The sequence below is a fragment of the Haliotis asinina genome, chromosome 3 (genome assembly GCF_037392515.1).
Source record: "Haliotis asinina isolate JCU_RB_2024 chromosome 3, JCU_Hal_asi_v2, whole genome shotgun sequence".
NCBI classification, from domain to species: domain Eukaryota; kingdom Metazoa; phylum Mollusca; class Gastropoda; order Lepetellida; family Haliotidae; genus Haliotis; species Haliotis asinina.
In genome coordinates this window covers 27,668,529-27,686,173 of record NC_090282.1, presented here as the reverse complement: position 1 = coordinate 27,686,173, position 17,645 = coordinate 27,668,529, and the positions used below count along the sequence as shown (strand labels likewise).

General features: G+C 40.2%; 3 protein-coding genes across 9 annotated transcripts in view; all 3 read left to right on the top strand.

Moving 5' to 3' along the window:
• The window catches only part of LOC137277762 (F-box/WD repeat-containing protein 5-like), a 424,418-nt gene that overhangs the window by 273,424 nt on the left and 133,349 nt on the right, over window positions 1–17,645 (top strand). The window lies entirely within an intron of this gene.
• Window positions 344–6,459, top strand: LOC137276709 (mediator of RNA polymerase II transcription subunit 27-like). The gene is made up of 8 exons (XM_067808335.1): window positions 344–588; window positions 1,563–1,698; window positions 2,439–2,578; window positions 3,050–3,143; window positions 3,815–3,922; window positions 4,812–4,853; window positions 5,779–5,856; window positions 6,309–6,459. The coding sequence occupies exons 1-8, from the start codon at window positions 386–388 to the stop codon at window positions 6,441–6,443; spliced, it is 936 nt and encodes a 311-aa protein (XP_067664436.1). The 5' UTR covers window positions 344–385; the 3' UTR covers window positions 6,444–6,459.
• Window positions 9,481–15,759, top strand: LOC137276707 (baculoviral IAP repeat-containing protein 8-like). Of its 7 annotated transcripts, none has more exons than XM_067808329.1 (4): window positions 9,481–9,687; window positions 10,266–10,410; window positions 11,943–12,123; window positions 13,696–15,759. In XM_067808329.1, the coding sequence occupies exon 4, from the start codon at window positions 13,717–13,719 to the stop codon at window positions 14,665–14,667; it is 951 nt and encodes a 316-aa protein (XP_067664430.1). In that variant the 5' UTR covers window positions 9,481–9,687; window positions 10,266–10,410; window positions 11,943–12,123; window positions 13,696–13,716; the 3' UTR covers window positions 14,668–15,759. The 7 variants fall into 7 exon arrangements, with proteins under 7 accessions (XP_067664430.1, XP_067664431.1, XP_067664429.1 ...); XM_067808330.1 differs by having other exon boundaries at window positions 9,589–9,687; window positions 11,943–12,013; XM_067808328.1 differs by having other exon boundaries at window positions 9,594–9,683; window positions 11,943–12,013.

The window sequence follows — 17,645 nt, the reverse complement described above, 5'->3', positions numbered from 1 at the left end:
ACAGACCCTAAAGCAAACTTATCCAAGAAAGCCCATGCAAGTCTAGAAATAGTGGAATGAAGAAAGTCTCAGGGCTCCAGTTCATTATATTATATTTTTTTACTATGAACTTTTTTCAGCAAAAATATGTTCATTTCAGAGACGAGTTGTTAGTCTACCATACTTTGTGATAGGTTAATTCCATTTTGCGAAATGTAATATATGACAATTCAGGTACATTTACCCATAATCCGTTAATTGTGAGAATAACAATGTTTCTGAAAAAATGAAATATCGACTAAGAAATCATAATCCGAATAATAGATCGGAGTTTTGCAAAGAACAATGAAACAACTAAGGGGAACAACTCGTCATCACTTCCGCTCACGACGCTTTCTCCGAAGACATGGAAAATAAAAGCGCTGCTAAACTGTCTTTAGAACAATTAGAAAATCTCAACCAAGCAATTCGACTGACACAGAAGCTAAGATCAAGTGTGTCAAGAGTGTTTCATGATCTCAGCGATGGAATTGACAACACAAAGGGAAATGAAAAGACATTCCTGTCAGACATTCAGAAGTTAATCGTTTCTGTTACAAATGATTTCAGGTGACCAGAAAATCTTCATCTTTACAAATCCTAAAGTTTTACCAAGCATGTGTACACGTGGAAGGTCATGAATTTGCATCAGTACAAAGATGTATTCTCACAAATGTAATACAATTGCAATATGCGTAATTTGAAAACATTTCATGGACCCAAACGCTGCCAAACTTGGTCATCGCCGAACTGGACGCACAACTTTCTCTTTTGAATTAGGCAGTTGTCAGTAGTGTACTGTAATGACTGTAAATAGCATTCACTAAAAAGACTTTACAGTCACATTTGAATTCACATTCACAATAATATTTTGATAAGGCATGGACATACCATGTTTCTATAGGATATTTCAATAACGAGATTTGCATGGAGGATTGAACTTATTAGTGATAAGCTAAGTGATGCTAATGGGTTAATGTAAGAAGCAGTCACTATTAAGTGACCATGCGAGCTAACACAAATGATTAGTGCTTTTTTTACCTTGTGACCAGCAATTGAAGTTTTAACGTGATTTAGATGTATAGTTAAGTTACCTTTACCCTTCCCCACACTATAACCAAAGCTGTATGATCTTGATGCAACTAAAGTTATGCAGATTTTCCTGACATTTTATTGGTTTGATTCTCTCAAACAGATAGGTAATGCACATCTAATCCCGAGACAACAGTCCCTCAGCATCAAGGATGCTACAGAAGTTCTGTTAAACAGGAGCTGTATCATCAGCCAATAATTCACAAGAATCTATGCCTTGTAAACTGCAAAGTAGCCTTTCCAGCCCAGCAGTTCAAGCCGCATAAGCCTATTGCACAGCACATCACAGCTGTTGAAACCACTTTTCACCACAGCTGAGTCATTTCTAGTAAATCTTTTGAACTCCGATTTGAATTTGCATATTTGATAATTTCTTACTGTAAGTCCATACCGAAAGGTATCAGAATCTGCAAAGTTGTGTTTTGCATTACATGTAAGCTTTAATGTTTCAGTGAACTTGAGAAGGTAGCCAACAACTTAAACCCCATACTCCAAACTCCAAACAGTGCCAATGTGTGCTTGGATCCAGCCATAGATAAGCTGCCTGTGTACTCACAGCTACTACAAGCATACAAGTGGACAAATAAAGTAAGACTAAGAGATAGCTGTTTGATTTGGGAATATATCATAGTTTATTATTAGGTTACTAATGTTTCAGACGATGGGGTAGCTTAGTGGTTAAAGTGTTCACTTGTCACACTGAAGACCCAGGTTTGATTCCCCACATGGGTACAATGTCTGAAGCCCATTTCTGGTGTCCCTCAGGTGTTATTTCCAGAATATTGCTAAAAGTAGCATAAAACTATACTCACTCATTTCCATAGCTGATAATATTTTTGTCTGTATAAGTGGAAGTGTTTCTGACCTATGTAACACTTGTTATGTTTGAGATTACTCTTTCTAAGCAAAGTAGAGATTCAAGTACTTTTAGTAGGTTGGACCCCAATTGGGATTCGAACCCTTACTCTGAGAATCAGACACCTAAGCACCAGCACATAAACTAAGGCATTTAAAATGCTCAGCTATTACAGCTTCCACAAAAATTAAAGTTGGTCAACTGGTGGTCTAGATCATGTACTTTGAGTACTCCTCAGACAAGACTCTGTTGATGTGTTAAAGAAGTTGTTTTAAATTCCATAGCAGTGTTATCAGTCGTTATGTTCAATTTAACATTTGCTGTACATTTTAACATTTTTTAGTAGCAACCCTTGGTATTCCAAGATCCTGTAGGTCTGTAGCAGCATTAGGTACAAGCGACTCACTTGTAAGAACCAAACAGTTGTGGACTATAAAGAATAAGTAATTCCATGTTGTGTTCCTCCTGACAGACAGCTGAGCATGCGGGGGCAGCTGCTGGTATCCTGCAGATGAACACATTGAAACGGTCTCCTCTTCCAGGAGTTTCATCAGGGATAAAGGGCATCAAGAGATCCAGAGCTCTTCCTATGCCATACAATGTGCCTGCATCGTGAGTGCTTAGTGTTTGCTTAGACTGAACAATGTAGAAATATCACATAATATATATATTTTGAATATTATTGAGCAGTGTCTAATAGAAACCCCATATAATTGATAAATCAATTGATCTCAACCTCCATCAGTGTAGTGATCCTCGCAATAGGTTTATCGACATCTATTACCCACACATAAATGTTGTCATTTGCTATAATGTGTATAACAATGCTCCATCAGAAAGTTCAGGAACCATGGCAAGTTAGTGTAAGTTGATATTCATGATATCAGTCTCTAGATTGTCTTTTCCAGGCTCAGTTATTTACATACAGACCACCATCCAAAGTGTGGCCCTAAACAAAGATAAACATAAAACTCTGTTAGTTTAAAAATGGTCATTTTAGAGTCATTTACATCAGTGTATGTTGACACTGTCTGATAGTTCAGGAAAGATGGATTGTGAAGTAGCTGTTCTTCTTTCCTACAGGGTGGTGGACAGCTTGATAGCAGGTCTGGATCGTCAGTTTCCTGACATGGGAATCGCAGTCACCAGGCCCCTTGGGAGTTGTGCCATTGTGCAGGTAGGTGGATAGATGATTACTCGTCATGCCTGGTGCAGAGTACATTCTGTGGATGTTTATACTGGACTTTTATTGAACATATTTGTTCTGTGCCATGCAATAACCAAGTCATATTTCAGTGATTCATAGGGAAGGAATATGTCTCTAGTACACTAGATCGGAGTAATTAATTTGGATTATGTTATCCGGTTTTGTGATTATGTTGAATGTACATCATTATGAGGTTATTTTTGTGCAGTGGTACTAAAAATGAATCTTAGCACATATTAGTGCCATTCCCAAATTGCATCCTATTCAGACACCAACGCCTCCAAATACTTAATCATATTCACACATTCATCAGAGTGAGCAAGTGAGTGAGTTTGGTATTATGCCCCTTGTAACAATATTCCAACAATGTAACTGCAGGGGACACCAGAAATGGGCTTCACATGTTCTACCCATGTGGGGAATCGAACCCAGTCATCAGCATGATGAACAAACACTTTAGCCACATGGCTATCCCACCGCCCCCACATTCATCTGAACACTCAGACTATCTCTGGAAAATGTAAGTTATACACAGTGTTGAAGTATCACACATGGTAGGAGGTAAACTGTTGATGAAATGACTGTAAGATGGACAGAGTGTAAGAAGATAGGCCCACTGTACATGTGACTGTTGTTTTCAGTTGACACTGGAGAGGACATTGCGTGCCCTGATTGTGTTGAGAGGCTGCGTGATTGAGTGGGTGAAGATCAAGGGTTACCATGAAAACTTTCTTTCTGATGATGGCAAGGTGAGTGTACTGCCATGTTTATATATTAAATTCCAGCCTGACAGCTGGATTGGCAAGTGTAATAAATTGTCAGTCTCAAATTTCAGTCCAAAGCCCTGCTTTTAGGGAGCAATAATTAGATACTGTACTGTGTACAAATACAGTAAGTTGAAGATGAATACTATGTTCTGCTAATTTGTGACTTTTGTGAAACAACTATCAAAACTTAAATGTATCAAACTGTTGTCAACTTCTAACCAAATAAGCATTGAAAATATTGCTTTGTTTATCATGTTTATCTATCTACTTTGAAGAGAAATCCACATTGCTTTTGAACTGTGTATATGCTTGTGCTATGGGCCTGTGACTTTCAGCTCTGAATAAAGACTGATTGATTGGATTATTATCACACATTTTCTGTGGTGTATATCAATATCTGATTATTATCTAATATTCATTTTTGTCAACTAAGTCTACTAAGATACATGGAGGCTAGTCTGCAAGATGTACATGTGTGAGGAAAGAGACTCAATCCTGAGCATTGTTTGGTTAGGATTCAAACACTCTTGTAAGTACATATACAGTGGAAGCTGTCTAATTCGGCACTCATTGGGACTGAGGAAGTAATCCTCTGTAGACAATGTGCCTCATTGCGGAGGTCATGATAAATGTACTAGCCACGGAAGGGACTTGTATTTTATGCCAGTGTTGACAACTTGCTGGATTAGACAAATGCCGGTTTTGACAGCTTCTGCTGTATCATTACTCACTGTCTGGCTGTCTGATTGGCTAGCAAGTTTGAGGGCCTGTAAAGATCATTAATGATGTGATGTGACATTTGATTCTGTTTATGAGTTGATCATTGCTGAGATTACAAAGACTAGGAATGACATTACTTTTACTATTGCAGATTGACATTTGGTCAGCCTCCAGGTACCAGGTGTTCCAAAAGGTTTGTGTAACCCCAGCAGTTGTCTTCTTCATGGGCTCCATCATAATCTGTGTCAGGGTTAATAGACCTGCAGTAGCTTGGTACTTGTAGATATCTGTGTTGGAAAGGAGCGTTATGTCTGCTAAGCCTGGTATTTCAGTAACCTGGTTCAGCATAATACAGCTCAACAACGCAAGTTCAAACTAATTTTCTCACAGCCGGTCACTGATACTGTAAGCACACTACATTGTTTTGCCTTTTCTTTTTCTGAACATGCTAACTATGAAGTTTTAAGAGGATACAAAATTTGAGATGTAAGTATAGCAACATCTTTGAATGTCTCTTCGTGAACATGTCAGGTATGATCCTCTGCTGTATGCTTAGAGCTTGTGCTTTGCAAAAAGCTGGACTTCAATTGTGATGAAGATGACGTCTTTCTCTAGCGAGTGAGTGAGTTGTGTTTTACACAGCACTCCGCAGTATTCCAGCTATATATCAGTGGTCTGTAGATAAGTGAATCAGGGCCAGGCAATCAAGTGATCAACAACATTAACATTGATCTGTGCAATTGGGAACCGATGTGGTGTCATCCAAGTCAACTAGTCTGACCACCTGACCTCGTTACTCGCCTCATATGACAAGCATAGTTGCCTTTCATGACAAGCATGGGTTGCTGAAGGCCTATTCTACCCTAGACCTTCACAGGTCCTCTAGGAATAAATCACTTGTCTTTCATTATGAAATATGATAGGTGTACATGTACAGGTCACCATAACACATTGAATAATACACTTCAGAGATCTAGAGTACAAGAACTCATGTTATATCATGTGGTGCCCATGCAGTCATAGTGATAACAGTGTTTTGTGTTTAAATTACGGTTTTCTAACATCATGTCCCTCTCAGTGTGTTCTTGCATGGATTAACTTTGACGTCTCTATTCTAGATAACTGATCATGCAAGTGCAGCATCTCTGCATTTCTACCATCCCACGTACACAGAGCTCACAGTCAAGTCACTAGTGGTGGGTGTTCATGGTGTTTGGTCTCTAACCATAGCAACTAGGTGACTTTCTGATATTTAAAGTGCATACACTGGTTTGTTAGCAGTAAATGGCTTTACATTTTAATAATTTTGCATCTTTTGAAAGGAGATTCTCATATTTCGTTAATTAAGTATAAAGGTCAGATTGGTGGATTAAGTGCAGAGATCATGGTTGGACCATTCATTTATACAAAGTTATGCTTGCCCGAATCCTATGAAAGTTATTCCAGTGCAAATATCAGTTTTAACATTAATGTGCCACCTAATTATGATTCTTCTTCGTTGGCACCATAACCATTTTTTGGGTTTCCCCAGAAGTATAAACATCTGTACCTGGATCATTGAAGGTCCTCCTACTAGGTTGTGTCAACTCACCGATAGAACTATGTCCTTGTCCTACAAACAATCTAATCATATGTTACTCTCTTCCAGCTGTGGCTGCGAGCCTACAACACCCTGTTCTCAGCCCCCTGCAACAAGTGTGGCAAACACCTCCAGGGGGCGCTGCCACCAACATGGCGAGACTTCCGCACACTTGTACCATACCATGAAGGATGTAAACAATAAACTGTTAATGTTTCCATTGTTTGTGTTCTACACTTTGTATTCTTCATGACTCATGAGGAGGGCATTATCATGATTTGATCACATTTCTTTTTCCTTTCACAGCAACTATATATAATTAGGCATGCAAGAATCATTTCTTTGATGGTACGATCACCAGAAACAATGTGATAAGGTTCGCAAAGCAGTAAACATTTCAGATCAACATAACCTGTGGCTTTCCTTTCACAATAATGTGCCATAATGTGACTGACATGACTCTTTCAAGCAAGATTAATTAAAGAGTACTCTCTCAGTGATATGTGAGTGAGTGGATTTAGGTTTACACCACACTCAGCAATATTCCAGCTGTATTCTGGTGGTCTGTAAGTAATCTGATCAGTTTGATTGGCATTTTTGAAGTGGATGGATAATAGAAAAGTATAATTTTATAGATAACTTCTTGATGTCTATAACGTGACGTTTCTGTACATCTACTGTTTTCAAGTAAGAGTGAAATACGGAAACGTCACGTCATAGAAATAAAGAAGTTGTTATCCATAAAGTATTATACTTTTCTGTACTTTTCTTTAGGTAATCTGGACCAGATAAATCAGTGATTGATCAACAGTTTGAACATATATGCAAATGGGATGCAATGACATGTTTGTCAACCCAGTCAGCTGGCCAAAGAACCCAATCTCAGACCAACCAATCCTGTTAGTCGCCTCTTATAACATGCATGGGTTACTGAAAATCCATTCTAACCCGTATCTTCACGGGTTCTCAGTGGTATGTAATTTGGGGTGTTATTTTGAAGAATATGTCTTCAAACTTTGTCCTCATGTGCTGTGAGATTTAGGGTTCCATCTTTCCACGCAACAATGCATCAAGCAACGCACTCATTTACTAAGGTTCAATTGTTTTTCTGAATAATTGTGAATTAATTATTTGTGTTCTCACGATTAATTACCCTTGTTCTTGGCGTAAAGAGTGGAGGCAAACAAATTCATTTCTTTCTGAAATGTTTGTCACCCAAACCAGCTACAAGCAGGTCCCTGTAATATATACATACACACATGTCTAACTCACCCAACTTTTCACACAGATTCATTCTGTAGCCAAGTTCTGTTTGTGATTATCTTCCTCACAGACACCACAAAGTCAATACCACATTCTGGACATGCCACACAAGTTGGAATTGTGATTAAATCATATACCGAAAAACTCAAAACACCAACAACTCAAGGACGCGATACTGTGATGACCTGCACCTCTGAACCCATCCCTCTGGATCCGCCTATGTAATCACTGGATTGTTTTGTCCAGATGTTCACAGCCCGCCTATTCGATATTGCTGAGTGTGACGTTAAACAACAAAACAAAACTTACCTCGAAGGGACTCTGTACACAATACCCATGAAGGTCGGGGGTAGACTAGGCCTTCAACAACCTATGCTTGCAACAAAAGGCGACTGTGTTTGTCGTAAGAGGAGACTGGCGGGATCGGGATCGACTTGGTTGACACATGTCATCGGTTCCGAGTTGTGCAGATCGATATTCATGCTGTTGATCACTGGATTGTTTGGTCCAGACTCGATTATTTACAGACCGCCACCATATAGCGGGAATATTTGTTGGTTGCAGCGTAAAACTAAACTCACTCACTCACTCACTCTATACACAAGTTGCTGAATAAACCTGTCTTGTAATTACACCGTAGTAATGCCGGAAAACTGGAAACATAATATTACATTTTTCAAACATAATCATGTATGATTTAAAACTATAGCTGTTGAGTTGGGTTCCAGCTGGCCTCGGCGTGTGACAGTTAATATGACACTGTTGACATCCAGCAGTGTCGAGCAGACCACATAGTGTGTGTACTGACCACAGAGACGTGTGTGGTCAGCAAACTATGACCCAACTCGTCACTCACTGCCGACATCACTCTTTAACACATGGCATATTTAGGATTGCTCTTTGACAGTAAGTACAGATTCTAGAACGTTTTAGGGAGTATGTGCTCACTTCAGTATCACCCGAGTTTCAGTGGTAATTTATCCCAAAAATTCAGGACAAAAGTGGAGGTGAGCACCCCAACACCCCCATGTTAGTGAACGCTATATATCTTAGCTTGAAATATGTTGGCTGGGAACGGTATTTCAGTTCAATCCCGTTGTCAGCCTCTTTCCAGGGTCTGTTGCGCCTGCTCTACCGCTCCGACACCCCATCACTAACTAGAATAGAACTTTTTTTAAAAAAAAAAAACCGTAGCAACTCACTTTTGCGGCATGTATGCCTGACACAAAGAAAAATAAAATCTCTCTTAAAATACAGTCACATTTAAGTCATATTTAGCAGTTACCTCCATCCTACATGCAAGCAAACTAGTCTATCACTACAATTTCTTTAAAAGTGACATTCATTATAACTACTGATATTAAGTCACACTATACAAGAAGCCACACGGCGACAATAAGGAATGACAAACGCGAGAGATATCAATACTGTATCGGTAATGTTCCAGCTTCCTTTTGGACTGTCCTTTGTAACATGGGCAGATAGGTTTGCCTTCCGAGTGTATCCACGGTTCTGATCTGCTAACTGGCGCTTGGACACAATGGAGTAACCATCTATCTTCTTGATGCTAGAACATTTCTAGGAATTCTCATATAAAATGGAAAGTACGTCGCGCATAACCACTCGAGCTTATTGTCATAAACACCCACATATAACTACACTTTTGACGTGGCATTGCTCCAGGACGTGCAAATAGTGCTTGCTCAGCAGCTATATCCACCACTGGCACATCATGGACAATGAGAAACCGTAAGTAGTTACAAATGCGTTGTGGTGCAGTGTACAAACAGATCCTGAAGCACACTTAGTCAAGGAATACCAATCCGAATTTTCGAATAAGCGCAGTGTCAGACTCTGGGCTCCTTTTAATCATATTTTATTAAGAGAATTTAGGAGCCGTTTTGTCAGTAAAATATGCTCATTTCAGACAAAATGTTAGTTTCAGGTTAATATGTGTGCCTAGTGTATAAAAATATACAGTTTCTTGTTGTTTTTCCGATGTAGAAGAAGATATATTTAACGACCAGTGCTATATGTAAATGTAAATACGTGGACCTATTCATAGAAAGGAGTGATCACGTGGTGAGATAAGGTGCAGAATATTTTAGGAAGTAGCATCACCTACTTCGACATTTGGCGTTGTAGCCTCCCAGGCTGAGGATGTGGAGAGGCTGGCTGCTTGTAGGTAATGCCATATTGCCGTGTCGTTGTATACGCTCATGAATCTAAAGATAACGAGCAGAAACAAGCGCCTGGTAAAATACATGTGGGTATAATGTACATTGACGATGCATTGATGAAGAAACATTGTATATGTGAAATATGATGGTGTAGAAACTCTTGTTTTACTGAGTCTGTTTGTTCCCAAATATTAGCTGTGAGAAATGAAACAATTATGCAGTTGCTGAGAAATAACACCAGCTGGATTATGCACGAAAGAAGACGAATATATAACGAAACTGGGACCAGGGTTGCAATGTTTTCGCTGTGCATATAACTTAATGACTACATTTCTTTTACTGAGAGGCTGATGTCATTGTTGATTTAAGTACAAATTTGTGTCCTTATTTTAATACGTAGATCTTGATGTTTAATAGTTGTATTCAGTTAGTTGTTCATTGGAATGAATTCTAAGACAACAGAGGCCATATACAAATATGTGATGTGAATTAACACAACATAAGAACTGTGATTTGTCATGGTTTGTTTACATTTGAAGAACGTAGATTATTCCTGCCACGTTGAGTTGGATGCTATTTATAGACCAGGGAAAACCCGTCGCCAGCTGCTAAAGGTGATATTGTGGTCACAGGCTATCTGATGTTGATCAACTGAGCGTCACGTGATGTCCATACAATTACGGGCCATCCAAAGAAAACCGAACAGTCTCGGAATTTTCAGAAAGCAGGTAAGTTCAACTGATTTCTGATAAAGAAATTGTTACTAGTTTGAAATACTGCCAACAACAGGTTTTCTTAAAGGGATTGAATACTTCAATGAAAATTGGATAAAGTATTGGACTTGACTGGTAATTCCTCGTGTGATGAAACGAATGTTATCTTGCTGTCGATATTTGTGAGTTTTGTAATTTGGACGTGAAAATGCTCTTCGAAGTCTCGTGAAGATCTTTGCTAAATTTGGCCTTAAGAAACACATGTTTGTTACAAGAGGTGACACACAGGATAGGATAGTCAGATTTCAATTTGTGTTCATTGTCAGTCGCAGTATTCATGCTGCTTTAGGAAAGAATTATCTTTAGCGTCGATATCAGTGGAAAATTAGGATGGCGAATTTTCTTTTCTGTATGCGTTGTTGGAATGATCAACGTGATTCACTGCTGTATGTAGTGCTGTTTAAGTGACTACTAGACAAAATAATATCTTATCTTATCTTTCTCTGTCTTATCTTTTTGCGATTTGAGATTTGTGTCAACACGGTTCTCAGCACATTTTCAGTTGTGTGATGGTGATAAACACATAGCGAGCAAGCGAGAGAGAAAATGACACAGGGAGAGAGAGGGCGATGGTGTGAGAGAGACAGAGGTGAGGGAGGGAGAGATAGTTTTTCGCCGCAGGAATAAGCACTGTAACAGGCCATGTTGTTTAAAATGCATTAGAAAGCATGATTCACAATTGTCGACTGTCTCACACAAATAAAGTTAAATCCTTGTGAAAAGGCGTTCAGAGTCATATTTAACGGTTACCTCGTCCAGTAGTGAGTGAGTTTAGTTTTACGCGCACTCAGCAATATTCCAGCTATATGTAGGCGGTCTGTAAATAATCGAGTCTGGACCAGACAATCCAGTGATCAACAACATGAGCATCGATCTGCGCAATCGGGAACCGATGACATGTGTCAACCAAGTCAGCGAGCCTGACCACCCGATCCAGTTAGTCGCCTCTTACGACAAGCTGAGTCGCCTTTTATGGCAAGCATGGGTTGCTGAAGGCCTGTTCTACCCCGGGACCTTCACGGGTCGTCCAATAGGGAATGATACTACAGTTAGTTTGCAGAGAAAACGTACAGCTGAATTTCACTTTAAACAAAAAAGTAAATCGAATAAAGTGAAATCAAAACAGCAAATCCTCACGATTTTATCTTGCCATTTGAACATTTAAGTCTCAGAATTGTATTCATCTCAAGATAAAAGTTGTTTAACAAACGATCCTAGTTTCAACACGCTATCATTGGCTTGAATTACAAAGGGGTACGCACATTTAATACAACACCGAGGATGAATAGGGTTGGTCTAAGTTAACGCTCATGACGTACCGCACGAGCATTTGTTTCACTGTACCAACTACTGCGCTTACCCCCGTGTAATACAGACCACTGACCTTAATTTCGCTTTGTTTGATGTAACTGTCTGTTTAAACTGAAATTCATCGGAACGTTTTCACCGCAAGCACACTTTGGTTATAATTGATGACTATGTTGTAGGATTTGGTCGCCAGCTAAGTAAAGTTCCCACAAAAGCCGTCTGGAGGAATACCTGGATGAATGTCACCAAGGTGCGTTGACTTGACCCTACATGGTGTACAGGGGACCCAGCAGGGAAACAGACGGTAGTGGAACTCTAGCTGGGTCAGTGCGCAGGGAGTCAGAGTAATGACGCAGAAAGGTGGGAAGGTCGCAAGGTTCCCGATCCAGTTATTAAATGGTTACGAATGTCTGTAGCCGGACAGTGCATACTTTATCCGCTATTACCCCTCCTTGCTGACCCTTGAAAGTACGGGGTAGAATAGGCCTTCAGCAACCCATGCTTGCCATAAAAGGCGACTATGCTTGTCGTAAGAGGCGGCTAACGGGATCAGGTGGTCAGGTTCGCTTGGTTGACACATGTCATCGGTTCCCAACTGCGCAGATCAATACTTATGTTGTTGATCACTGGATTGTCTGGTCCACACTCCATTGTTAACAGACCGCCGCCATATAGCTGTAATATTGCTGAGTGCGGCGTAAAATTCAACTCACTCACTTACTCCCGCCTTGCATATGTTGCAGTAACATGTATTCTCTCCTACATAAATGAGGAAAACCTTTATACCAACTTTTCTTGTGTTTCTTATTTTTATTACATATGCTACTATAGCGTACAATGAAGAAATGCGAATTTCTTCATTGTACGCAGCAGACAAATATAAAAGTGAACATATTGTTATTATATTGAACGGAAATATATACCCTTTCTGTCAACAGCTAATGTCATCACTGATATGAATTACTCATAAAATAATCGTTCATAAAATTTGGAGTTTTGTGACGAGTGGAATCTGTTATCTCGGTATTCGTTGACATTGTGAACTTATGTCGAAAATGATAACCTAATATCCATGTCAGTCGTTATCTTATTAAAAACCGAAAATCCAAATTTCCACAAAATTGTGAAATTTTTGTAAATATTAGAAAAGGTAAATGATGTGGCAGCGCATACGGCCGAGAATTTCATCAAGAGAAGTTGCTGGGTCTATTAATAGAAACAAAATACATGTATAGCAAAAAGACGTCAAGCAATTGCAACAGTTTCACTTGTTCCTGAACATGAGGTCGGAGTAGGGAGATTAGGTGAAGAAAACACCCTCCACCTTCCCAGCGTCTTGTACTTTACCTCGCTGCATCCGGGAACTGGACAATCAGGATTCTAATACTTCGCGCGCATTTGGTCAACAATTACAACGATACACGCTGTAAAGTTATAAATAGGTTTGGTTTGGTTTTGTAGAATACCACACTGAGCAATATTCCAGTTATATGGTGGTTGTCTGTAAATAATCTAGTCTGACCAAATAATCCGGTGATCAACAGAATGAGCATCCTTCTAACTGGGATACGATGACATGTGTCAACGCAGTCAGTGAGCAAGACCATCCGATCCTGTTAATCGCCTCTTACGACAAGCATGAGTTTCTGAAGATCAATCCGAAACCGGATCTTCACGGACCTCGTTTATTAGCATAATCATGGTAAAGTTAGAACCAGGTTAGGTTCTTGTGATGGCGTTTTGATTTACTTCCTTCGAGAAACACGTATTTAGTCCCTGTGTTTGTGATGTTATCAAATGTCTTTTATTATAAAAATCATTTAAGTAGGATGTCAAAATAGAGAAAAAATTGTTTTCGACTTAGTGCACAATTTATCACGTCCAATTTTCTTACTGAGCCATATATAAAAATGACTTTTTCAAATGTTGCAGGTTTTGTCCACCAGGTGATGCATGTATCCGCTGAAGAACTTCATGGAATATGATCGGACAAATAAACGGAGTTGGAATATACCCAAACACCCAAAGTACCAAACATACAGCTCCCGAATTGAATCATTTGTTGCCTGGCCTATACGGTATGTCCCGAAAACACCCGAGCAGCTGGCATCAGCCGGGTTCTTTTACATTGGGTCAGCTGACCGGGTCACGTGTTTCCAGTGCGGGATAACTCTGAGAGACTGGGAGGAAGAACATGACCCCGTGGCTGAGCATCAGAGATACTCGGAACACTGTCACTTCATCAACAACGTCAGTGCAGATCAGCTTGGGGTTGTCAAAAGAAGAAACGGTCCTGTCATAAATACATTAGGGTCTTGCTCTAAGGCCGTGGGAGATGCCGTGGCCACCTCTGCAACAGACAGAGAGGTGGCCCAGGTATCAATCTCCACGCCGAAACCAATTGGTGGTGAAATCCAAGCAGTCAAGAGCGACCTTCATCTTGGCGGAGGAGCATGCGCACCTTCGCGGGGCATGGGGTTTCCAAGCGAGGCTTGTGAAGACGACCAAAATGCAAGAGCCTCCTTTCTTTGTGAACAGCTGGAGACTCTAACTGTACAGCAGTCTGAAGATGGCGGTCTCTCAGAAGGTGATTCTGCTTCAGCAACCAGTCCCAGTGCAAGAATACAGGAGGCTGAAGGTTCAAAAGTTCCCACCACACATCGAGACGGGAAAGAAGAACCAACCGTTGCTAAGTCATCAAAGAATAACCTGATGTCCATAAAGGCTGAGAACAGGCGCTTGAAGGATCAGTCCACTTGCAGAAAGTGCAGAATAAAGGGTGTGTCAACCCTCTTCCTGCCCTGTGGCCATCTCGTCACGTGCTCTGACTGCGCAGAAGAAGTTGACGCATGCGTGGTGTGTGGTACCACTATTCTCGGGACAGTAAAAACATTTCTAACTTGATGCCTTTCAAACTTGTGTTACTAAATGAGAATAGAGGAATTGTTTGAGCAGATAATCGGGCATTGTTATCCTATGGCTGTGACGCTTATAAAGCAAGTGTACAAAAGTTCTGTGAAAATGTATAGACGTTTATCCGTCTTTATCCTGACTTTTTTCATACAGAAAGATATTCTCCAGGTGTTATTTATTCGCATAACAATTATTGGTTGTTAAAGAATATGGTAATATATCATACTCTGGATTGGCCAGGGTATGGAAATTTATAATATGTACATATTAGCACATTTACTCTGCATTTAATGACATATTTGTCTGAAGGATATTTTTACCTATTTGTATTACCCGCATATCTCAAAATTAGAAGAACAGTTGGAATGTACCCAGTGAAACATATTCCTCATAGACTTTTACACAGATATCACTTTCTGAGAATCTGAGAAAGTCCTTTCGTCCATGCAAATTGTTTACTGTGATACCTACATGCATTTATCGGTTATTGAGCAGCCTCTCTATTCTAATACGGCACGTTATATTGCACTTGCTTGTATTGTGTATTTGCTGTATTTATGTACGAATTTTCTCCAGATGGGTATTATGTGGCGAATCTACAGACAAAAGTACATACCTTGGTTGGAGCAACAACCATTTATTGTGATAAATTAAACCCAGACATGTTTATGCAGTGGGTCGGGCAACGGTTTTTTTCGTGTGTTTTTTTTCATGATTAATCTTGTATTGTTACTTCAATTACTTCAAGTATACTCTCAGTACAGTTTATTGTGCTTTATGTGACTTTGTGATGTATGCGATGTACAGCTAGTTGCCGTGATCTTGTATTGAAATAGTTATGCTCTATGATAGATGTATATATTTTATTATTTGATATCTGTTTTGAACCATTTCACGTCTTATACAGTGAAACTTCGTTAACTCAAACTACAAGATTTGTTGAAAATGGAAAACAAATAAAATATGTTCTTCAGGTATCGAGAGTATGTCATTGGTCTTTAATAGATAACACGGATGGAAGTTCGAGTTGAAGAGGTTTAACTGTACACACATCTTGCCTCAAATAAATTTGTTTTAATATGATTGGAGATTTACTGTTGTGTTTACGTCATGCGACGTTCATAGTGATATATACACAAAGAAATCTGTTAAGCACACCTTGATATTTTTATGATTCTTTTCCTTATTTGAAATTGTGGTGCAGTGTACAAGTGTGGGGTGAGCAGTGTTTCCACGAGGCGATATAACCAGAGACGCACGTCCAGCATGCTACCCTCCGGGATCACACAAAGCAGTATGGCCCACCCGTACTTTTGGGTATATAACGTTGGCTGAAACGGCCATTCAAGCATATCCATTGAACATGGCACTGAGACGACTTTCAACACTTCGACAGTTTGAATTAGATTATTGATATGCATACCGCAGGAATGCCCTCTTAGGCAACTGGATCAAATCTGGGCTACCATTAAACAGTTGTTTGCCCTTTAGTCCGGAAACATACGCAGACCGGAAGTGCTCTAAACAGTGCAAGGCCTGGAAGACCTTCTGTCATTACACTGCGTGAAGACAGACAACTGACACGACATGCGCACCAACAAGCCTTCCGTATAAGTCCTCAGTTGAAACGACTGTGGTCATCGAATCGACCTATCAGCACCAGAACAGTCTAAATCGTCTCATGGCAGCAGGAATGAAGGCCAGAAGAGTAATGAAACTTCCCTTGTTAAGAGACTACCATGAACGTGCACGTTTGGCATGGTGCTTGGCCAGACGACACTGGAATCTGAGGACCTGGTGTAAAATCCATTGCCTGGACGAAAGCCGCGTTTGATTGGAGGCACATACAAGAACAGCTTATACCCACAGGAACATTCTGCCAACTGTTACCTATAGAGGAGGATCTGCCATGGTTCGGAGATGCCTGTCTCACGAGTGCAAGCTGGATGTGGTCGCCGTCAAGGTCCAACTTAACGGGAGTTCAATACATCCGGGACGTCCAACAGCCAGCCGTTGTCGCTCATTTCAATAACCATCCACATGCTACACGACCTCGGTACAGGGACGACGATGCCATGTCTCAGCGATCGCGTCCCGTAGTGGATTACATGAAGGCCTGTTCAGTGACAACTCTACCCTGGCCAGCGTTAAGCCCAGATCTGAACCCTCTGGGTCACGTGTTGAAGATTATAGACATCCACGCAAGGAACCTTCCAGTACATAATTTACATCAGCTGGAGGCAGCTCTGCATACTGAGATGTTTTTATTGACCCAAGAACAGATCCGACGTCTGACTGGAGGTATGAGACGTAGGGTGAAATGTGTCATCCGGGTACGTGGCGGGTCCACGCGTTACTGATTAGTCTCACTGAACACGTACAGTGGTGTCTTAAAATAACATTTGTATGTGAAAATATGAATGTCAACACCCTTTCATTGATTTGCAGCTCCATATTTGGGGGGTTTTGCTCCAGAGTAAAAAGAGTACCAGTGATAACATGACGTAGTCGCAATTTAGGTACGTGTATTAAATTCCTGCCACAGCAAACCGATGATGCGATCTGTGATGCTATCTTTGAGATGGAATTTGAATGTCTGAGCACTGCGGACCTGACTGACTTGTTTTGTTTGTTTTGGCTTTTTCTTCATTTGGCATTGTGAAAATATCAGGGTGCTCTTGACTTTTTTGTGTATATTTCAAACGTCATAATGATAAAATAGATATACAGTAGAAACTAAAAGTTAGAAGTTAATATTATCGCATACTCGCAGGACATCTTACTACAGTGCGTGGTCAAAATACTGCATCAAAGACATCCTACTACAGTGTGTGGCCAAAATACTGAATTAAGGATATCTTACTACAGTGCGTGGTCAAAATGCTGCATCAAAGACATCCTACTACAGTGTGTGGCCAAAATGCTGAATTAAGGACATCTTACTACAGCGTGTGGCCAAATGCTGCATC